General features: G+C 39.6%; 1 protein-coding gene across 50 annotated transcripts in view; it reads right to left on the bottom strand.

Annotated features, from left to right (window-relative positions):
* FAM13B (family with sequence similarity 13 member B) overlaps positions 1-20,034 on the bottom strand; it is a 115,438-nt gene that overhangs the window by 78,617 nt on the left and 16,787 nt on the right. For 17 of the 50 annotated variants that reach the window (XM_023617634.2, XM_023617639.2, XM_023617642.2 and 14 more), the window contains exons 1-4: positions 17,537-17,676; positions 4,398-4,564; positions 2,942-3,133; positions 2,284-2,496 (exon numbers count right to left, since the gene is read on the bottom strand). In XM_023617634.2, coding sequence (XP_023473402.1) covers positions 2,284-2,496; positions 2,942-3,098 — 370 coding nt within the window. In that variant the 5' untranslated portion in view covers positions 3,099-3,133; positions 4,398-4,564; positions 17,537-17,676. The other 33 variants (XM_070234255.1, XM_070234234.1, XM_070234249.1 and 30 more) reach the window with 7 other exon arrangements.

The raw sequence follows: 20,034 nt of genomic DNA, 5'->3' as shown, positions 1-20,034 counted from the left end.
ATCTTTGTCCAGAGACCTAGACATCTTTCCAAAAGAATGAATAAAGGACGGATAAAAATATAAAACAGAGGGGCCAGCCCAGTGGCATAGAGGTTGAGTTCACGCACTCCACTTTGGCAGCCCTGGGTTCACAGGCTCAGATCTCCACTGTGGACCTACATACCACTCATCAAGCCATGCTGTGGTGGCGTCCCATATACAAAGTAGAGGAAGACTGGCACAGATATCCGCTCAGTGACAATCTTCCTCAAGCAAAAAGAGGAGGATTGGCAACAGATGTTAGCTCAGGGTCAATCTTCCTCACCAAAAAAAATTAAAAATAAAACAGACATTACAACAGAAATGCAAATATTACCTCAAGTGCTGTCACACCTCTCTGCATAGCTATTAAAGAAATGGTGGTGTATGTGGGTGTGTGTGCATGCATACAAACACACGCTAATGGTTATGGAAGTGGGGAACAGAAGAGATTGGTGGATTTCTCATATTATAATGTTAAAGGACTCATGGATCACAAGCATTTTTTGCATACTTTAAATTCCTTCACAAGTGAATATTAAGAATAATTAATTAGTAAGATGCATACTGTAATTCCATGAATGATAACATGGTGTGTGATGCTGTCATATTTTTAAGTTAATACCAATCAAAATGATAATCCTAGTGATAAAATAGCTTCTCACAGGTAGTATGAATGACAGTCAGTGACTTTATTACCAGGAAATCTTATTCCAACTATTCATTTATAAATTTTCATTCAAGATTAAAGATTATCTGATTCTTGGAACTTTAAAGACTTGTCTGCAATTCAGCTAATAAAGGGAATATGGAACTCTATCACTATAAAAACAAAAATGGCTCAAGTCATAAATAGGGCTCAAAAAACTAACACAATCAGTTTCATTACATATTTAATGGATACTTATTGGGTGACTCAATATAAACATTTTTAAAAATTTCTACAAGAAGAGGAAGAAATGGATTCAGAAATTCAAAACAAAAAATGTAAAGTTTGTTAGGAGAAAAAAATCAAGTTATATTTTGAAAAAACGAAACATTATTGACATTTCATTTTGAAACATGTTTTGTGATCAGGTAGCAAAACAAAAGAACAAAATTGAATCAGGCTAACCATTTCTGAATACAGAAAGTTCAAAGTGAGTCCTATCATCCAGCTATAAAGAAGAAAACATATATAAAGGGTCACAAAATATCTTTGCATTGACCTTAACACATAAATCTGAGGCATCCAAAATTTAGGCTCACAGGTATTTAGAATTTAAGAAAAAGATAGATAAATACTCTTAAAAGGAAATTTTCCTTCTCTGACTACATACTGCTTAAGGATACATACAAACATATTATAAAATGTCCAGCTATGACAGCGATAGACATTAAAGAAGTAGTTATAATTTCTTAACACAAGTGAATTTCTCTAGAAGCCCCAATTCAAAAAATTAAAAAGACTCCATAATACAGAGAAAAGCTAGAAAAAATAATTCAAAAATTCAATGAATGTGTAATATTACATGCGAACTTTATAAAGTCCCCATATAATGAAACACGTCACTTCATTACGTATACATGAATACCATTTGGCTCTAGGAAGAGATGCATTTCCTTACCTCTTGATTCTTTTACCTGTCTGCCTACCTCTACCTTTATTTTTCTTGTCCCTATTCCATTCCAGCTCTACTTTTAGCTACCACCAAAAAAACAACCCAACAAGGATAAATCAATTTTTTTCTTTATTTGGCTTGGTGTTTGATGTCCACTATGATACCTTATTTCCTTCAGGCAGGTGTCCAAGAACAAGCTTTAGGTTATAGTCCAAACTTAGAATCAAAGTTGTCCTCTAGTTCTCTCTAGGAAGTTCTATCAAACCAGGAGTAAATATTCTATAGTAGCATCACCATTAAGCAACACCACTAGCTATTATCAGACATTCTGCCACACATATAACCTTATATATATTTTTCTTCCTTCTTTCCCTACTCTCCTACTCCTTTTTCTTCTCTCCTGCCTTTCCTGCTTCTCCTTCTCACCCTGTATCTTAGGCTTACCAAGACCATTCATAAAAAGTAAATAATACTACAGGAATCTAACAAGTTGCCATTCCCCTGACTAGACCATACATCCCCAAAGAGAGTATGTCCCCAAATGGGAACATATGAAATTAATTTCAGAACTCCATAATTACTGTTTTCATGCCAAGACTTCTAAAAGGTAAGGACTTTGAAATTAATGTTAAATGACTGACTGATAAGAATCAAATTACGTTACCTTGAGAAAGCTGCATCAGGTGAATATGCAAACTGCCGGGGATAACAGGTTCAGGAAGTTCCTGGAGGAAAAACCTAAGAAGACTAATAGCTGAGGGAACATCTGCTTCCTTAACCAAATCCACCTCTTCTCCACTGTCATATCTCTGCCGAAGCCACTCCACTGTCTCAGCATTTCCATTGACTTGAAAAAGTCCTTGTTGCTCCAGACCTCCTACATTAGTCCAAGGCAAAAATTAAATAAGCCTCAACTTTGATTATTTGGCCTTACATATTCATTCTCCAATCAACTTAAAATATTCATACTTTTGGAAAGCCAGCCTTGGCTCCCCTGATTGGGCTACACATATTCAAAGTACACATCTAGAAACATACTATCTCTGTCCTGAGGGATATTCTATTTTATCCCACCCCCTATTAGCCAATAAAAATATTTCTATCAACACTCCCACCCCCCCACTAAAAATGCTCTGAGTGGGCATTTCTAAGTATATGACTTTAAGTAAAAAACACACTAGCATGGTAAAAGGAATTTCTACTGTTTTTCCTCACTATATTTTGGACTTTCCACACTAAAAAAAAAAAAAATCCAAGGTCAAAAAGGTGTAAGTTGTGTTTATTAAAACAAAGGCTAGCCCTCAAAGTAAGGAAATATATACCATGTTCCTCAATATAGTCCACAACATGGCGGACTATGAACGGAACCTCATTGTCTGGATGTCCTCCCTGCTGCAGCTCATCAAGTGGAATTCCAAATATTTTGTTAGCAAGAACGGAGTTGCAGTTACTCAAGGAAGGGGAGGAGCTCTTCCTCATATCTTTTTTGCAGCCAGAAATCAAAGCTGTCTTTTCTGCCAAATGAAAGACAAAAAAAAAACTATAATGATTAACAGGTGGCAATATGACTAAATACATTAAAGTAAAAAGCTTTACACCTGAATGTGTCCATCTGCTAAATATGTTCCAGTTATCAGGCCCGTAGTGCGTTCTACAAATAAAGCTCAATATAATCATCTAAGCATTTTCTCTACTATGTAGAGTTAGTTTTGAATGCTCCCTTTACTGTTTGCATATTTATCAAACTACAGCAAAATTGATCATTAAACTTAGCAAAGAACATTAATGTCCCAAAGACAAATTAAGGGGCAAATCTGGCTCCAAGAGGACCTTCACTAACCAAGCTTATTAATAACACAGGTAAAAAGCCAAACCCAATCATTTCTGGACTCTGCTATACGAAGCTCATCTAATCCCTCAATTCATAAGCGCCCAAACAGCAGAGAATCACTTTTTAATAAAGTGATGGGCTAATAATCACATTTTATAAACAATGGGCTAATAAGAAAAAGATTAATCAGTTCTTATTTCTACATGACAGAGCAATCATAATATGTTTTTATAAACAAGGGAAATTTTTCAGTTCTAGACATCAGCTTTCAATGAAAATGTTCTTCTATCAATCCTGCTGTTTTATAATTATTCAAAAGAAACATTTCCACAGCCAGACTAGTTGAAAAGACAAGTTATCTGTCTTAACTTTGTAGGAATTGTGATCAGTAAACAAAGAATGGGAGAAAATATTTCCAATATCTGAAGCATCAAAGAACAAGTCATCCCAAGAAAAATTTTTCTAAGAAACATTTATTAATTTATGCGGCAAAGGAGTATTTTTAAAAGACAGAAAAATGTTTTTCAAAAGTTGATAACGAACAAAACACCACCAACTGGGCTTTTTTCATCCCCCCAGAGAAACAACTCCTTTCGTACTACCAGAGAAAGATAGAGCAAAAAAATAAATCTGTTCAATATTCTAAAGTTTACAAAAATAAGGTCCATATATACAATAGGTACACCCACTGGATAAAGAGAGTGTCACAACGTGACTGGGAAATAAATCCATCCAATTTACAGAAACAGTAGAATTTAACTTAGGATCAGCAAAATGCCAAAAATTTAAATAGTTTTAGATAAACAAGAGCCATTCTTCAACACATCTGGTGCCAGCTAAAAACTACAAAATCTCAAGTTAATAATCAAATAGCATCAATAGGAGATAAACTCCAAAATTTCTGTGGATTTATACAGCATGAGATAGCTATCATTTTGAAAACTTACCTTTGATTACTTAAACACCTAAGTTTAAAAAACGGCTTCTGCACCAGCTACCCTCACTGAGCAAGCATTCTTTTGTCATTTATGGCTGTTTGAGATTATGGCAGAAGATCAGCCTGTAGTTCCTCATTGAAGAAACACAGAACTCGATCAGTACTTCAGCAGTTAATCTAGAAGAAAAAAACAATTCTTTTAATTTCTCACAATATCTTTGTAAGAAGAGACTAGAATATGCAGTGAAGTCCCTTTAGGAAGGAGCCTATCCTGAAAAACATTCTCCTGCCTTAAAAAATCTGCCTGTGACCTAGTTAGAGGCAAAATCTTACACAAGATTTCAAATTATGATGGTTAGCTTAGGTAAGAATCTTTCTGCTAAAAATAAATAAATGAAGGACTTGCACAGGAGACTCGCTGACAGTACACATCTTCAGGGATTACATCACCCAAACAATCCATTTTCCTCAATAGACCATTCATTTGTGCACACACACCCCACCCAGTTCCATTCCAGCCACATACACTCAGAACTAAACATGGAATCATTTTCAGATCAAAGAATGAAAGCCATGATTTTAAGCTTGGAACTGAACTTATATACTTTATTCTTTTCTTTGCATAGAACAAATATTTTGTTAACAAGAACACAGTCATCTGAGCTTTCTGATTGGGAAAGGCAATAGCACATGTTGGAAAAGAGCAGTTAGAACCAGAAAGGCATACGTTCAAACATCAACTCCACCATTCTGTAGACGTGACCTTGAACAACTTTCATGTCTCTAAGCCTGGGTTTCCATATATAAAATAATACCTATACACCTGTTAAGTTTAACTGAGATAATACATGCACGTAGTAGACAAAGAACCAGTTTCCTTTCTCTCTTTGCATGATGTTAAAAGATGAGCGAAGAGGCTGCAGAGAGAGGGGAAAACCTGTCTGGCAATGTGTTCTAATATTTGGTCTCATCATCTTCTATGAATGCTGGTAATCTATTAAAAAACCTTTCAGTAACTTCAGTAAACTACACTGCAGCACTCTGCTCAAGAGGGTTCAGGTAAGCAGAAGAGCATTATCATTCAATGTCGTTTTCAAAAAAGTCTTATTAGTAACATATACCTCCAGGAGAAACATTAAAAACCGTCGGTAGAGAAAACCATATTTCCACAACAAATCTTTTGTTTTTGTTTTGTTAGCCCTGAGCTAACTGCTGCCAATCCTCCTCTTTTTGCTGAGGAAGACCGGCCCTGAGCTAACATCCGTGCCCATCTTCCTCTACTTTATATGTGGGACGCCTACCACAGTGTGGCTCACCAAGTGGTGCCATGTCCGCAGCCGGGATCCGAACCAGCGAACCCTGGGCCACCGAAGCGGAACGTGCGAACTTAACTGATGCACCACCAGGCCAGCCCCTCCAACACAAATCTTTAATAGATGATTACTTCCTAAACACCCTCAAATGCCTGCTAAAACATGTAGTCTATGCATCTCAAAAACAACTTCAAAGTTATATAAGATCCTTTAGAGAGCTTGACTTCAGGGATAAGATGTTTAATGAACTTACATTAAAAGTCACATTGATACCCTCATGACATAAAGGAAAGGGAGATTTGCTTGATGTACAATAAACAAAGAATCTGTCAGACGCAAGTTCTACATATCACTAAAAGGGTGCTCAGTGTTTAGTGTGTCCTGTTAGTGAATCCAGGAACCAGTAACTCATCAGGAGCCAGGAACTCATCCTGTGTTCTCTACTTCCAACCTCTAACTAGAAAATCTAAAAAGCCTATCTTTCCTAAGGCGAAGCTGGGTAGGAAATTCCAAATATTTTGTTAGCAAGTTGTGTTTATTAAACACAGTACATCAGTACAAATTCATCCTTACTACTATGAAAACCCAAGGCATAAATCTTTCAGGTGGTGAGTCTTTCTCCTGAAGAAGAGCATTGATGATGATGAAGAAAACAGCAGCAGCTAACATTAAATGAGCAGTTACTATGTGCCAGGCAGTTCTATGTATTTACATGTATTCTATGTTCTAGTATATACATATAGCTCTATGTATAGATATACACACGTAATATTTTACATGTATTGATAAGGTATTATTATTTTAACCCTTACTTTAATGAGATATTGTATAGAAGTTCATCAACTTCCCCACAGTCCACCCAACTAATAAGGGTTAGAGGCAGAATTTGAACCCAGAGGGTGTGACTCCTAAACTCTTTGCTCTTAATCACTATACTATACTATCGCTCTCTGTAAATTCTCACAATTTAAAGTACCACAGAATCTCACATTTTATCACTGAAACTGACCACAGAGTCTGACATACATTTTAGGAGGTTATTTATTCCTAGCTTGCTAAACAGTACTTAATAACTGCAGGCCTATGCTACAAGCTCTACTGGCCAACGATTCACTTGAGACCTCTATCTAGAACACACTGCTGAGGGCATTGAGACTAGAGTGGCCCAAAATAACATTCTGCAAACTGCAAAGTAGTTTTTTACATTATTTAGTCCTGTTTCCTGCCCCTTTTTAGAGCTTAAATGATGTAAATATTCCCTTCATATCTATAGTGAGTTGAATAATGTCCCCCAAAAATTCATGTCCACCTGGAACCTCAGAATGCGACCTTATTTGGAAACAGGATCTCTGCATATGTAATTAAAGATCTCAAAATAAAAATCATCCTAGATTTAGGGTAAGTCCTAAATCCAATGACTGGTGTCCTTATAAGAGGACAGGACACACAGAGACACACCGAGGGGAAGAAGCCCACGTGAAGACGAACACAGAAACTGGAGTTAGACTATCACAAGACAAGAAATGCCAAAAGCCACCAGAAGCTGGAAAAGGCAAGGAAGGATTCTCCCCTAAACTGGCAGTGACAGTGTGGCCCTACCGACACCTTGATTTTAGACTTCCGGCCTCTTGATCTGTAAGAGAAAAACTTCCATTGTTTTAGAGTCGCCCTATTTGTAGTAATTTGTTATGAAAGCCCTAGAAAACTAAAGCAACATCTAAACTACAACATCCAACTCTCAAAGGAAATAGCAGATACCACAGAAAAATGTCCCAAAGAGATCTGATGAAATGTCTTAGCAGACAGGATCAATAAAATGCAAAGAAAGCAGTTACTAAATAAAAGACTTGAGACAAGAGAATACATGTAGACTTTCAAAACAGACAAGGATTTCCAAAAGTATAATTTTATTATAAACAAAAACAGCAAAATCATTTTAAATACAAGTGACAGCTGCGTAGCCTGGTGGTACTAACAACCAATAAGAAATCATTTTCAATTTTACATCACATACTTTACCATGAAGCCAACCCTAGTAGGTTCAGCACCGTCACCACCCTGGCCCAGGTTCACTTCCCAGGCAGGGAACCACACCACCTGTCTGTCAGTTGTCATACTGTGGCGGCTACATGTTGCTGTGATGCTGAAAGCTATGCCACTGATTTTTCAAATACCAGCAGGGTCACCCATGGTAAACAGGTTTCAGCAGAGCTTCTAGACTAAGACTAGGAAGAAGGACGTGGCCACCCACTTCTGGAAAAAATTCACCATGAGGGGCTGGCCCCGTCGCCGAGTGGTTAAGTTCGCATGCTCCGCAGCAGGTGGCCCAGTGTTTCGTTGGTTCGAATCCTGGGTGCGGACATGGCACTGCTCATCAAACCAAGCTGAGGCGGCGTCCCACATGCCACAACTAGAAGGATCCACAATGAAGAATATACAACTATGTACCAGGCAGCTTTGGGCAGAAAAAGGAAAAAAATTAAATCTTTAAAAAAAAAAAAATTCGCCATGAAAACCCTATAAAAGGCAGCAGAGTATGGTGCAAAAAGACCAGGCAGGGAACAGCTCTGCCGTACACAGGGTTGCTAGGAGTCAGAATCGACTGGACAGTACTAACAACAAAACAACTTCACCATGAGACGAGAGTAATAAAAATAATACAATTAAATACCAATTATCAATAAAGCTAGGTGATGGGTACATTCAGGAAAGTGTACCTTCATACATCAGCTATCAACTTGAGTTCTGATAACGCTCAAGGTACTTGTGCACTCCACTCAGTTCTATTTACATAAACATATACATGATAGCAACCAACACATCTTTTTTAGTAGATGTGTTTAAGAATCTTTAAGTTTTAAGTATCTAATAAAATTAGTAGTGAGGGGGAGCCGGCTCCATGGCCGAGTGGTTAAGTTCGCACGCTCCGCTGCGGCGGCCCAGGGTTCAGATCCTGGGTGCGGACATGGCACCGCTCGTCAGGCCATGTTGAGACAGCGTCCCACATGCCACAACTAGAAGGACATGCAACTAAGATATACAACTGTGTACGGGGGGGGGTTGGGGAGATAAAGCAGAAAAAAAAAAAAGATCGGCAACAGTTGTTAGCCCAGGTGCCAATCTTTAAAAAAAAAAAAAATTAGTCGTGAGGGGCTTTTAAAAAAGGGTGGAACACCAACATCAACACTATGGATAATAACAGCAGAGAACATAAACTGAGTTCCTACAATATGCCAGGAACTATTTTAAGGGCTTTAACTGTATTAACTCATTTAATCCTTACAACAATCCTATGGAGATAGATACTTTCATTATATTCATTTCACTGATGAGAAAACTAAAAAGCACTGAGAACTTTTTGAGGAGATGGAAATGTTCTGTCATGATTGTGGCAGTGATGGTTACACGCTTAATACACTTGTCAAAACTCACTGAACTGGACATTTTAAATTAGTGAATGTTACTGTATATAAATTATACTTCAATAAATCTGAAAAAAATTTAAAAAAGAAATCACATGAATAAAGGCATAGCATTATTAATAGATTAACTATTTAATGCCAAACTACTTTTATTACAGAATACGACATTTTTAAAATATACTTTTCACTCACAAAAAGAAAATAAAAGGTTTATTTTAATCATATTTCAAGAATCAATTCTGTTTTGCCCTTCTTTGCTATTTAGCATTCAGAAATTACTAAATTTTCTATATAGCATAACTAAGAAAAACTGAATAAAGTTGCACTGAAGACATGATAAATTTTAGACACTTGTTTAAAGTCTTTTCAAAGCAAATAATTCAAAAAAACACTATAATAGTAGTAAGATTAGATCAGCAATATACTAACAAAGTTTTATCATTTTACGAATAAGGCAACCAGAGCAGCATCTGTCAAGATAAATTATCATTTTCATGTGAAAAAGTTTTACCTTCAAACTGAATAGAAAGGGACAAGAAAAGTCACTTTGCCCCAAATGTTTTTGACAAAATAGGATACAATTCACATAGGAAACTTCAAAAGAGCTACTTCAGTAACTGCTAAAGCCAAAAAAAAAGTCCTAGCAACAGTATACAAACAGGGAAAAACTAAGAGGGAGCTGGGTCTCAATAAAGATGGTAAATTTTGGGAACAGAGATTAAGTTTGTAGACAATTGCTGTAACTAACTCTAAGTCAATGAGCCAAAGTTTAAGGAAAATAAATTTACCCTTGCTCCATACATTCAGCTTTTCATTAGTGAGCGTTAAACAATTCACCAAAGCAAAGGAAAAGGCACCTCTTCGATTCTAACTCAACAGGATGATACTACAAAAGTTGCCAATATGCTACATCACTGATTCCTTCCTGGCCTGAGAAACTGACAAGGCATTAATTTATCTGAGATCCTTAACAGTACCAAACAAACACAAAGGCTGAACAAATATCTCAACAGCACATAACTTATCTATCAAACTTATCTATCAAGTGTTCATAGATGCTACTTTGATCAGGAAAACAACAAGTCATTTAAATCTATCATTAAATTCATACTGACTTTGCCCTTAAGCAATTTATCAAAGTATAACTAAAACAAAACTTAGGACTATAAAGTTTTTAAATTAAAGAGAGCGCTAATACTCAAAAGATTAGGAACTTCTTTGCCTTAAAAACAAAATAAAAGCAAAAAAGAGTATAAAGTATTTCCTGCAACAATTATTATCGCGATGCCCGAGGATCTGTTTATGTGTGTGCACTTTAACATACTACTTGAGGAAACAATCCTCCTGCATGATGATTACACAAAACTACAATGGAATCAAGCATATTTTGTAGGACTACACTTGCCAAATTGCGGTACTAGATATAGCACATATATTTCTCAGACTGCAACCCACTCAATGTAAAACACTGAACCTTCAGACAGCTCATTATTCCTCTCTTACACAAAGTACTCAGGCAAAAATTGGTTGCCCCTAGAGATAATCTATTGGTAAATAGCCTGGCTAATTTTGAGAAACTCTCAAACAGGTTTCATGGCCACATTCAATTACTTTATAACCACCAACCATGATTTCCAGCTATTCAAATCAAAGCAAAAGTAATAAGCCAGAGGGAGATAAAATCCCCTGTGACTAAGTCCTCTCATCTATTCTCCTCACTGATCTCAAACCCTGTACAAAATTCCGCAGTTGTGAGCCTCAAGTCAACTCAAATTCAAAATTTGTAAATGGTGATGCCAGAATGTGCCACTAGATGGAATCACAAATATTTCTACTGAAAGCAATTTAGGTCTTAAGAAACGAGAACATTAAAATGAGCACTATTAGAAGGGCAAAAGACTTACTCTTGGATTCACTTGGAAACCAGCCACAACTGTGATTCAAAGAGCCACGGAGACCATGAGGTTTCTGGAGTTAGTCTCCAAGATTAGATGAAGAAACTTCCCCCGAGGATGACCTCTTAGAGCTATACATGGTTCACACACCAGTGCACGAAATACAGGAAAGAGTAGTAGAGGGATGTTTAATCCTCCTTATGAAAGTAGGAGCAAAGGTGATACTTTAAATGCCTGTTCCCTGATTAAAGGGTAAGTCTGTAATGTGCTAGAGCAAGATGGCTCCCAACAGGTTCCCTTCGCCCATATGTCACTGGTCCACTAATGTCATGGTCCACTAATTTAGCGTGATTTTCTGTTAAGTGAAAGCAATTATCTGCTAAATTAGCTCTTTCCACTAAGTATCAACACAATGATTGACTCATTTTAAACCAAAGAAAAAAAGCATTACAATTTAGAAGGTGACACAAAATATCTGAGAAAGCATACATGCATAATAGAGAAGACATATTAGGGACCTGCCCTGTGGCACAGTGGTTAAGTTCACACACACCATTTCAGTGCCCCTGGGTTTGCAGGTTCAGATCCCAGCACAGACCTAGCACAGTTCAAGCCATGCTGTGGCAGCATCCCACATAAAAAACAGAGGAAGATTGGCACAGATGTTAGTTCAGGGCCAGTGTTCCTCACACACACACACAAAAAAACATATTCTAGTCAGTTACATGTGCGCACACAATCTCAATTTTGACAAATACTGACTCTTCAAGACTCCCCTATTCCAGTAACCTTTCATTTCTTCTCCACTGAAAACACACACCCAGGGCCTACCACACCTAGGGCCTACAACCTTAAGTAAGGTCTTAAAAAGACTAGATTATCATTTCTTACTGCTCATTAATCCAAAACTACAACACACTTCATTTTTTCAGGTAAGGGGTATTGAGGGTAATTCCACAACTTGTTCTAGCCAAATGGGTCCCTTGAGATCAGAATATTTCTCTTTTGCACTCACTTGTGTAAAAACTGCTCTGGGGGAAAAAAAAAGGAAGCTGGCACATGAACAAAAAAGCACTGATTATACTTATTTTTGTATTTGTCTTCCCCACTAGACTGTGAACTTCAAGAGCAAAAAATATGACTTTGTCTTTGTTTCCCCGTTTGTGAACACTAAACAACGGCAGATCCCCAATATGTGAACTGATGCTATCATTTCTGGTGTACTTTCCAGTTCACTATTGAACTGAATCCTCACAACCAGCCCTGTGAGATAAGCAGGGCAGATTACCATTCCCTTTCTCAGAAGAGGAACAAAAACAAATCTCAAAGACAGCTGAAGAGACTAGTGACTAGAACTCCGTCAGCTGTCTTTTTAGGTGGATGCTCTTTCAGGCAACAACGACTACAGTCATCACTGAAAATTTTGTTTAAAATTTCGCTGAAATGTATGAAGCCACACACAAGGCAATTCATAAAACACAAATATTTTGTACTTGTTAGTCAAAAATCATTATTCAAACATTAAAATACTACTTAGAAAAAATATATCTTTTGAAATTATTATTTTCAAAAGTGATTCTACAATAACCATAATATGGTCTGCTTTTCCTATAAAAATTCTCTCATCTTATCTGATCCTTTGCCTTTCCAAATTTTTAATCCACTGTGACAGGTGTTTGTTCCAATTATGACCACAAAGCACCTTCCCATGGCCTCCTCCCAAAAATATTAAGCACCTACAATGTCAATCAACGAGTGGTTTTCAGCTTTATTTTCACTTTTTCTTTTCAATTGTATGGAAGAGTAGCTTGATATACAAAAGCAAAAATAAATATTTTAATAAGTAAACAACTCAACTTTTCTATTTTTCTATTCCTGAAAAGGACAATAATAGAAACATGTCAGACATCTCTCCGAAAACTGTTTAAAACCAGAAAGATAAGAATTATTATACATCATATACACAAGAAAAAGTACATATATACTACAGCTAGGTAATAACCTGACAGAAAAGATTTGGGGTACTTCCTTCTCTAGTAGAAATCCAGTAAATTTCATTAAATCATCTTGTCAACCCACTGCATTTTCCTCAACCTAACATCTTTTTTTTTTTGAGGAAGATTAGCCCTGAGCTAACATCTGCTGCCAATCCTCCTCTTTTTGCTGAGGAAGACTGGCCCTGAGCTAACATCCATGCCCATCCTCCTCTACTTTAAATGTGGGATGCCTACCACAGCATGGCTTGAGAAGCAGTGCCATGTCCGCACCCGGGATCCAAACTAGCGAACCCCGGGCCGCCAAAGCAGAACGTGCGCACTTAACCACTGCACCACCAGGCTGGCCCCAACAACCTAAGACTTTTGTACATGCTGGTTCATCTACCTAAAATACTCTCTCCCACTTCCTCCTACTCATCTTCAGCTCTCACTCAAGTCCCATTCTTGGAGGGGCTTTCTCCAACCCACTCAATCTAATGATGTCCCCTGTTAATTTCACTCAAGGTGTATCATTCCTTGGCTCCAAAACATTCATCACAAGTTTTATTATATATTCCTTTCTGTGTTTGTTTAATTTCTGTTTCTCCCCAAAGAGTATAGGCTCCTTGAAGTCCACTGGTGGGTTGCTTTAAAAAAAAAAAATAGCTTTATTAAAGTACAATTTACATACCATAAAATTCACTCATTTCAAGTGTACAATTCAATGATATCTAGTAAATTTACAGTTGTGCAACCATCACCAAGTGACTGCTTGGGTTTTGCTCCTCAATGTATCTCTGGCATTTAGAAGGAGATAAATAAGTATCTGGTGAATGAATTAATCAATCAGATAATGAGTTACTGCTGTAATCTCATTATTACTAATATCTAATGTTCCTCCTGATTACGCGGTTGGTGCACTAAAACTGCCTTTATTACATTCCATTCCAAATATTCTTCATTAATTCCATTTCCAATCAAAATCTGTTCTTCTATGAGGCCCCAAAGTGAACCTACTTATTTATCAGCCTACTGCCTCACCTAGGGAACGCTGACTCAGGTCAAGTTTATGTGTACATACTACACTTCCTTTTTCTCCAAGTAAATCCCTCCTCTGCTCCTAGCCATGTTAACAAAACACTTTATAAACAAAGAAAAGTGCAGGAGCAGTAATCTTACTCATTGGTGAGGACAGGGTCTTCATTTAATGGGTACACCTTTGTAATACCGAAGTGATGGAAAGAAGTTCTTGGTACTGATATATATCTAATTGAGATCTAAATACAGTGTGACTTAATAATTGGAGAACTTTTTCAGATATAAAATCAGTCTCTTTGCTGTTTATCCATCTGTAAAAAAGAAATGTTCTGTTTTTAAAGTTTCAATATTTTATCCATTTTAATAACCTAAGGTTTTCAGGTAAAAGATTTAACTCAAATACAAAATAACTTTAAAAAGTTACTTTTGGGGGGCTGGCCCCATGGCCGAGTGGTTAAGCTTGCGCACTCTGCTTCAACGGCCCAGGGTTTTGCCAGTTCGAATCCTGGGCATGGACATGGCACCACTGATCAAGTCATGCTGAGGCGGCATTCCACATGCCACATCTAGAAGGACCCACAACTAAAAATACACAGCTATGTACCGGGGGGGTTGGGAGAAAAAGGAAAAATAAAACCTTTAAAAAGAAAAGTTACTTTTGGCACAGCCCAGCAGCATAGTGGTTAGGCTCACCGGCTCTGCGTGGCTGCCTGGGGTTCGCAGGTTCCGATCCCCAGCCCAGACCTATGCACCGCTCATGAGGCCATGCTGTGATGGCATCCCACATGCAAAACAGAGGAAGATTGGCACAGATGGTAGCTCAGGGACAATCTTCCTCACCAAAAAAAGTTACTTTTAAATAATCTTTTTAAAAAAGTAACTCCAACAACAAAGAAACAAAAACTAATTCAAAAAAGAGCAAAGGGCTTGAATACACATTTCTCCAAAGATGATATACAAATGAAAAGATATTCAACATCACTATCTCTTAGGGACAAGCAAATCAAAACCACAATGAAACACCAGTTCACGCCCAAGAGGATGGCTATTATCAAACAAATCAACCAACCAACAAACAAAAAGGGAAAGTAACAACTGTTGGAGAGGATGTGGAGAAACTGGAATTCCTGTGCATTGCTAATGGAAATGTAAAATGGTGCAGCTGCCCTGGAAAACAGTTTGGATGTTCCTCAAAAAGTTAAACATAGAATTACAATATGATCCTGCAATTCCACCACTATGTATATAACCAACAGAACTGAAAGCAGGAACTCAAACAGATACTTGTACATCAATGTTCACAGCAGCATTATTCACAAAAGTCAAAAGATGAAAACAATCCAAATATCCATCAACAGATGAACGGATAAAGAAAATGCCGTATATACACACAAAATGGAATGTATTATTCAGCCTTAAAAAAGGAAGGAAATTCTGATACACGCTACATCATGGATGAACCCTGAAAACACACTAAATGAAATAAGCTAGACACAAAAGGACAAATGCTGTATGATTCTACCTATGTGAAGTAGCTAGAATAGGCAAATTACAGAGACAGAAAGTAGAACAGAGGTTACCAGGAGCTGGGAAGGAAGAGGGAATGCGGAATTATTATGTTTGGGATGATGAAAAAGTTCTGGAAATAGATAGTGGTAATGGTTGCCTAACATTATTAATATACTTAATGCCACTGAATTGTACACTTAAAAATGGCTAAAACGGAAAATTTGGTTGGTATATTTACCACGATTTTTTTTCAAAGTATAGCTACAGCAATTTATACTATTATATTCTCCAATAGTATTAAAGTTAGTGTACAAGAAAGAGAGAGCCATGCACAGACTGAAGTTATTAATAAATGATAAATGTAGTTATTTTATTGATAGGGAAAAACTGACAAGTCACAACGTATTTTTTTCAGCCATTTTCTCTGTCCTAAAACAATGGCATTCTAATAGAAAGTAAACATTTACTACACCCAATGAAGAATTTTATGACACTGTGATGTGTCTTTCTGCATCTTCCCAAGGATTTAAGCTGTGTCACAGATCCCTAATTGGTGACACAATTAAATTGGAAAAAATACTGCCCCAATTTTTTTTTATTGAGTTAATGATAGATTACAAACTTGTAAAATTTCAGTTGTACGTTATTGATTGTCAGTCGTGTTGCAGGTGCACCACTCCACCCCCTGTGCCCACCCCCCACCCCACCTCTCCCCTGGTAGCCACCAATCTGTTCTCTCCGTCTACATTTTTAAATTCCTCATATGAGTGGAGTCATACAGAGATTGTCCTTCTCTAACTGGCTAATTTCACTTAACATAATTCCCTCAAGGTCCATCCATGTTATTGCAAATGGAATGAGCTGAGTAAATACTGCCCCAATTTTAAAAGCAGCACAGATTAAGAAAGTAAGAAGGGGCTCTGATGGCTATACAAATAACGACCAGTTTATTCAACTCCATTCAACAAGGACTTACCAAGTGCACAGTATCTGTGAGAAACCCTGGCCAACAAGTATTGCAAGGTTACAAAAAGGAAAGCTGAACACATTCTCACATTAACCCAGAAAGTCAATAATTCAAAATCATCCTTTTACGTCTGCCTTGAAAAGTTAGCACATCACAGTTATTTAATGTTCATAGCCTGCATTTTCTGTGGTTCCTGTTGCCATTTTTACACTATCAGAAACTTGAAAGTAAGGTAAATGCCCAACTTTAGGTACTTTTTTCACTGATTAGACAGCATATTGGGGAATCGAGTGTAATTCTGCAACTGCCTTCCTAAAAGTCAGTTTGATTTTTAATTTATTACAAACAAAAGTTTACCAATTTCCTACTGGGCAGGTGTGGCAACCGATTCAATTTCCTATAACCTTATCTCGGAAACCAGTCGCCCCATTTGAAACTTAATGCTGTAACTCCTCTAGCCTGGCCTATGCACAATGCATTCTACACAAGTCCCCAGTGCACCAACAGCCCAATTTTGGCTATATTCTCTGAGAGATTTAAGGAAGTCAGCAACCACTCATCTCACGTGATCTTAAAAAGGGGCGCAGCTGAGCCCGGAATAAACCACACTTTTTTTTCTGCATCAACTTCACTGCCCAGTATGAAGGAAGTGGGCAGGGAGGTGGCGCAGGTCCAGTGTGCAGAGGAGGCTAGCAAACAAGCGTGGGTTGCTGTGCCTTCTACTTCGGGGGAGCTAGGTGAGAAGGCACACTCGCTCAAGCGCACTGCAGGGGCTGAAAAATCGAAGACTGCCACACCCCCCAGGAGCCAGGGGCATAGCTTCATCTCCTCTTGCTCCACCAAAAAGGGGGCCCTTTCTACGGAATGCCTCACCCGCCGGGCACTGCCCGGATCCCCCGCACCCCGACGTGCAACGCCCTTGAGTCCGGCGCGGGTGGGACACGGCGCTGGGGGGCGGCAGAGGGGGGACGGCCGCGGCGACAGGGGACACGCGCATGCGCAGATATGGGTACCCGCCCGTTCACCTACCGTTGGAACCGCGACGCCCCGTTCCCTGGCCGCGGCCGCTTCTCCAGGACCCGCGGCGGCGGCAAGAGGGCGAGAACTGAGGCCCCGAGAGGCTCCGCGGCCAGCGAGCTTCTTCCTGCGGCGGCCGCTGGAGGAAGGCTGAAGCGACGGCTGTAGCGCGGGGCCAGCCCGGTAAGCGACCCCCGGATGCCCCCGGCGGTGGCTGCGGCGGAGACGCGGAAGAGGGGGCGGGAGCGGCGACGGTGGCAACGGCTGAGACGCAGAACCTCCCTAACGGCGAGCGGGAGGAGAGCGGAGGGCGGAGGGCGGAGAGCGGGCGGGGGCCGGGCCGGACGTGACGTGCGTGGGAGGGGGCGGGGCGAGGAGGGGCGGGCCCGCGGGAGGAGGCGGGGCGCGCGGGCGCGGGGCAAGGGGCCCCAGACCCCATAGCCTCTGGCCTGCAGCTTGTGGGTTTTTTGCGCTGCCGTGCTTCTCCCACGCCAAATTTGGGCCTCTGAATTGGGGTGCCGGAAGCCGGGCCGGGCCTGAGGGAGATGTCTGAGGGTCCTCAGTCTGGGGAGGTTGGACAGAAGATAGAGGAAACTGGGGAGGGGACGTAGGAGGGATAAAAAGCAAGCCGGAAGACCGAGGTCGCTCCTGGACTCTGAGGGGGCCGTGCTCCCCTGCAGAAGGCCAGAAAAACCCGGGTGCCCTTATCCGGATGAGGAGCACGGAGCCCTTAACAGAAAACCGCCCCGCAGACCGAAGCGGTGACTCACGTCCCCATTCCCAGCGATGGGCGTCAGATCGGGGGCCCTGCCCGCCCCGCACCCTTCGTCTTCAGCTAAGGACATGACCTAGGCTCCAGAGAGAACACAGGTGCCTCCGTGCCGAAGGCGTCTGGGAATATGAAAGTCGATAGGCTACGTGCTCACAGGGAGCGTCCGATGCTAAACCCGAGTCTCAGAGGCAGATCGGGGAGTTCCGAGGGAGGCTGTACTTGGATAGCCGCCCCCGCGCGCTCTCAGAGGTATGAATGATCAGCCAATCTCTGCTTTAGTCTTGTAAGGGCTTTGAGATCTACCGTGGAGTGAAACGCGCTGTTCTGCCTTTGGACACCTTGACGGCGGGTAGATCCAGACCTGTACAAAGAACTCTGGGTGTCTGTAAAGATATAAACCACCACAGTTCGGTTGTCCCCTACCTACCTGTGCTGGAAGCCAGTAACCCGGAAAATATAAAACAAAAACCCTCATAGAACTTGGGACAAGATTTAAAAAAAAAAAAAAAGAAAAAGTCACCCTATAAGATGATCTGTAAATGTGTTAAAGAGGCCAGGGTGACTCCCAAATTTCATCAGAGAGTGAAATAAATCATCTGTAACGTAAGTGTCACATGCCCTGTTGATGATGTCATAAAAGAAGGGTGGGGTCCATAAAGAGTCTAGAACCAGCAGAATCTGAATAAGAATGTATGGTGGGCTCCCACTCTTATCCAGGAGAGAGGCTACTGATTCTAATGACTAGGACATTATCAGGACAGTTAAAACACTCAATTCAGATCCAGTCACTCACTCAACAAATACTTATTGAATGCTTACTCTGTTCTACATCAGCAAGTAAGATCTCTGCCTTTATTGAGTTTATATCCTAGCAACCTTAAATTCTAGATATCCTTTAAGAATATGCGAAGACCCCTGTTCTGATTCCATACTCATCAAGTAGCTTTCCCATCACTCGAGGGGTCTCAATGCACCCAGTAAGAAGTCGTTGTCCAAGGCACATGACTGGTACTAGTTGTAGTAGCTATACAGTCCTTCTCAATTAATAAATACACATCACGGTTTGTAAATCAGCTTCTGTTCATTGGGTTATAAAGTTGTTTTATCCAAATTAATTTCTCAGAGCCTGATTAAGTTTGAGTAAAGTGAAATTAACTTTCTGAATCTGCCAAACTGAGGACCAGACAGACTGGGTCCATAGAAGGCCAATCAAGATGCAGCCTATGCAGTCAGCCTTGCATCTCTCTTTAAACATCTTAAATGGAAGCTTTACCTGTGATTCCATGCTTGAAGAACAGGGGCAACATGATTGCTTCTACAGCATAATCGTAAGCTAGTTAAAGTCTTGAGAGTAAATCGTTAAAAAACCCTCCTGAACCTGCTTTGCCTATGCAACACAGGCTCTTGTTGACATAACTGGCTGTAACAGGTACATTACTCTCAGTATGAAACCCAGGACTAAGCTTCCTGAGGACAGAGACTCCCTTGCATTTATGTGCCCTACTCCGAAAGTATGGACTCTCAAAAAACAAATGAATTGATTTAACAACCATTTTCTCCTGTAAAACTTGACAATATGTCATTGGATGATATCTTTTCCAGATCCTACTTTACAATATGTAACCAGTATGTTCAATATGCAGAATTCAGGGATGTAATTTTAAACAACAAAAAACTTTTATTTCTATCTTTTGTCATCCCTTTAGTTCCGTGAAGTGGGAGTAGATCTGTCATATAC

The sequence above is a fragment of the Equus caballus genome, chromosome 14, assembly GCF_041296265.1.
Source record: "Equus caballus isolate H_3958 breed thoroughbred chromosome 14, TB-T2T, whole genome shotgun sequence".
NCBI classification, from domain to species: domain Eukaryota; kingdom Metazoa; phylum Chordata; class Mammalia; order Perissodactyla; family Equidae; genus Equus; species Equus caballus.
This window is presented reverse-complemented; position numbering and strand designations above follow the sequence as displayed.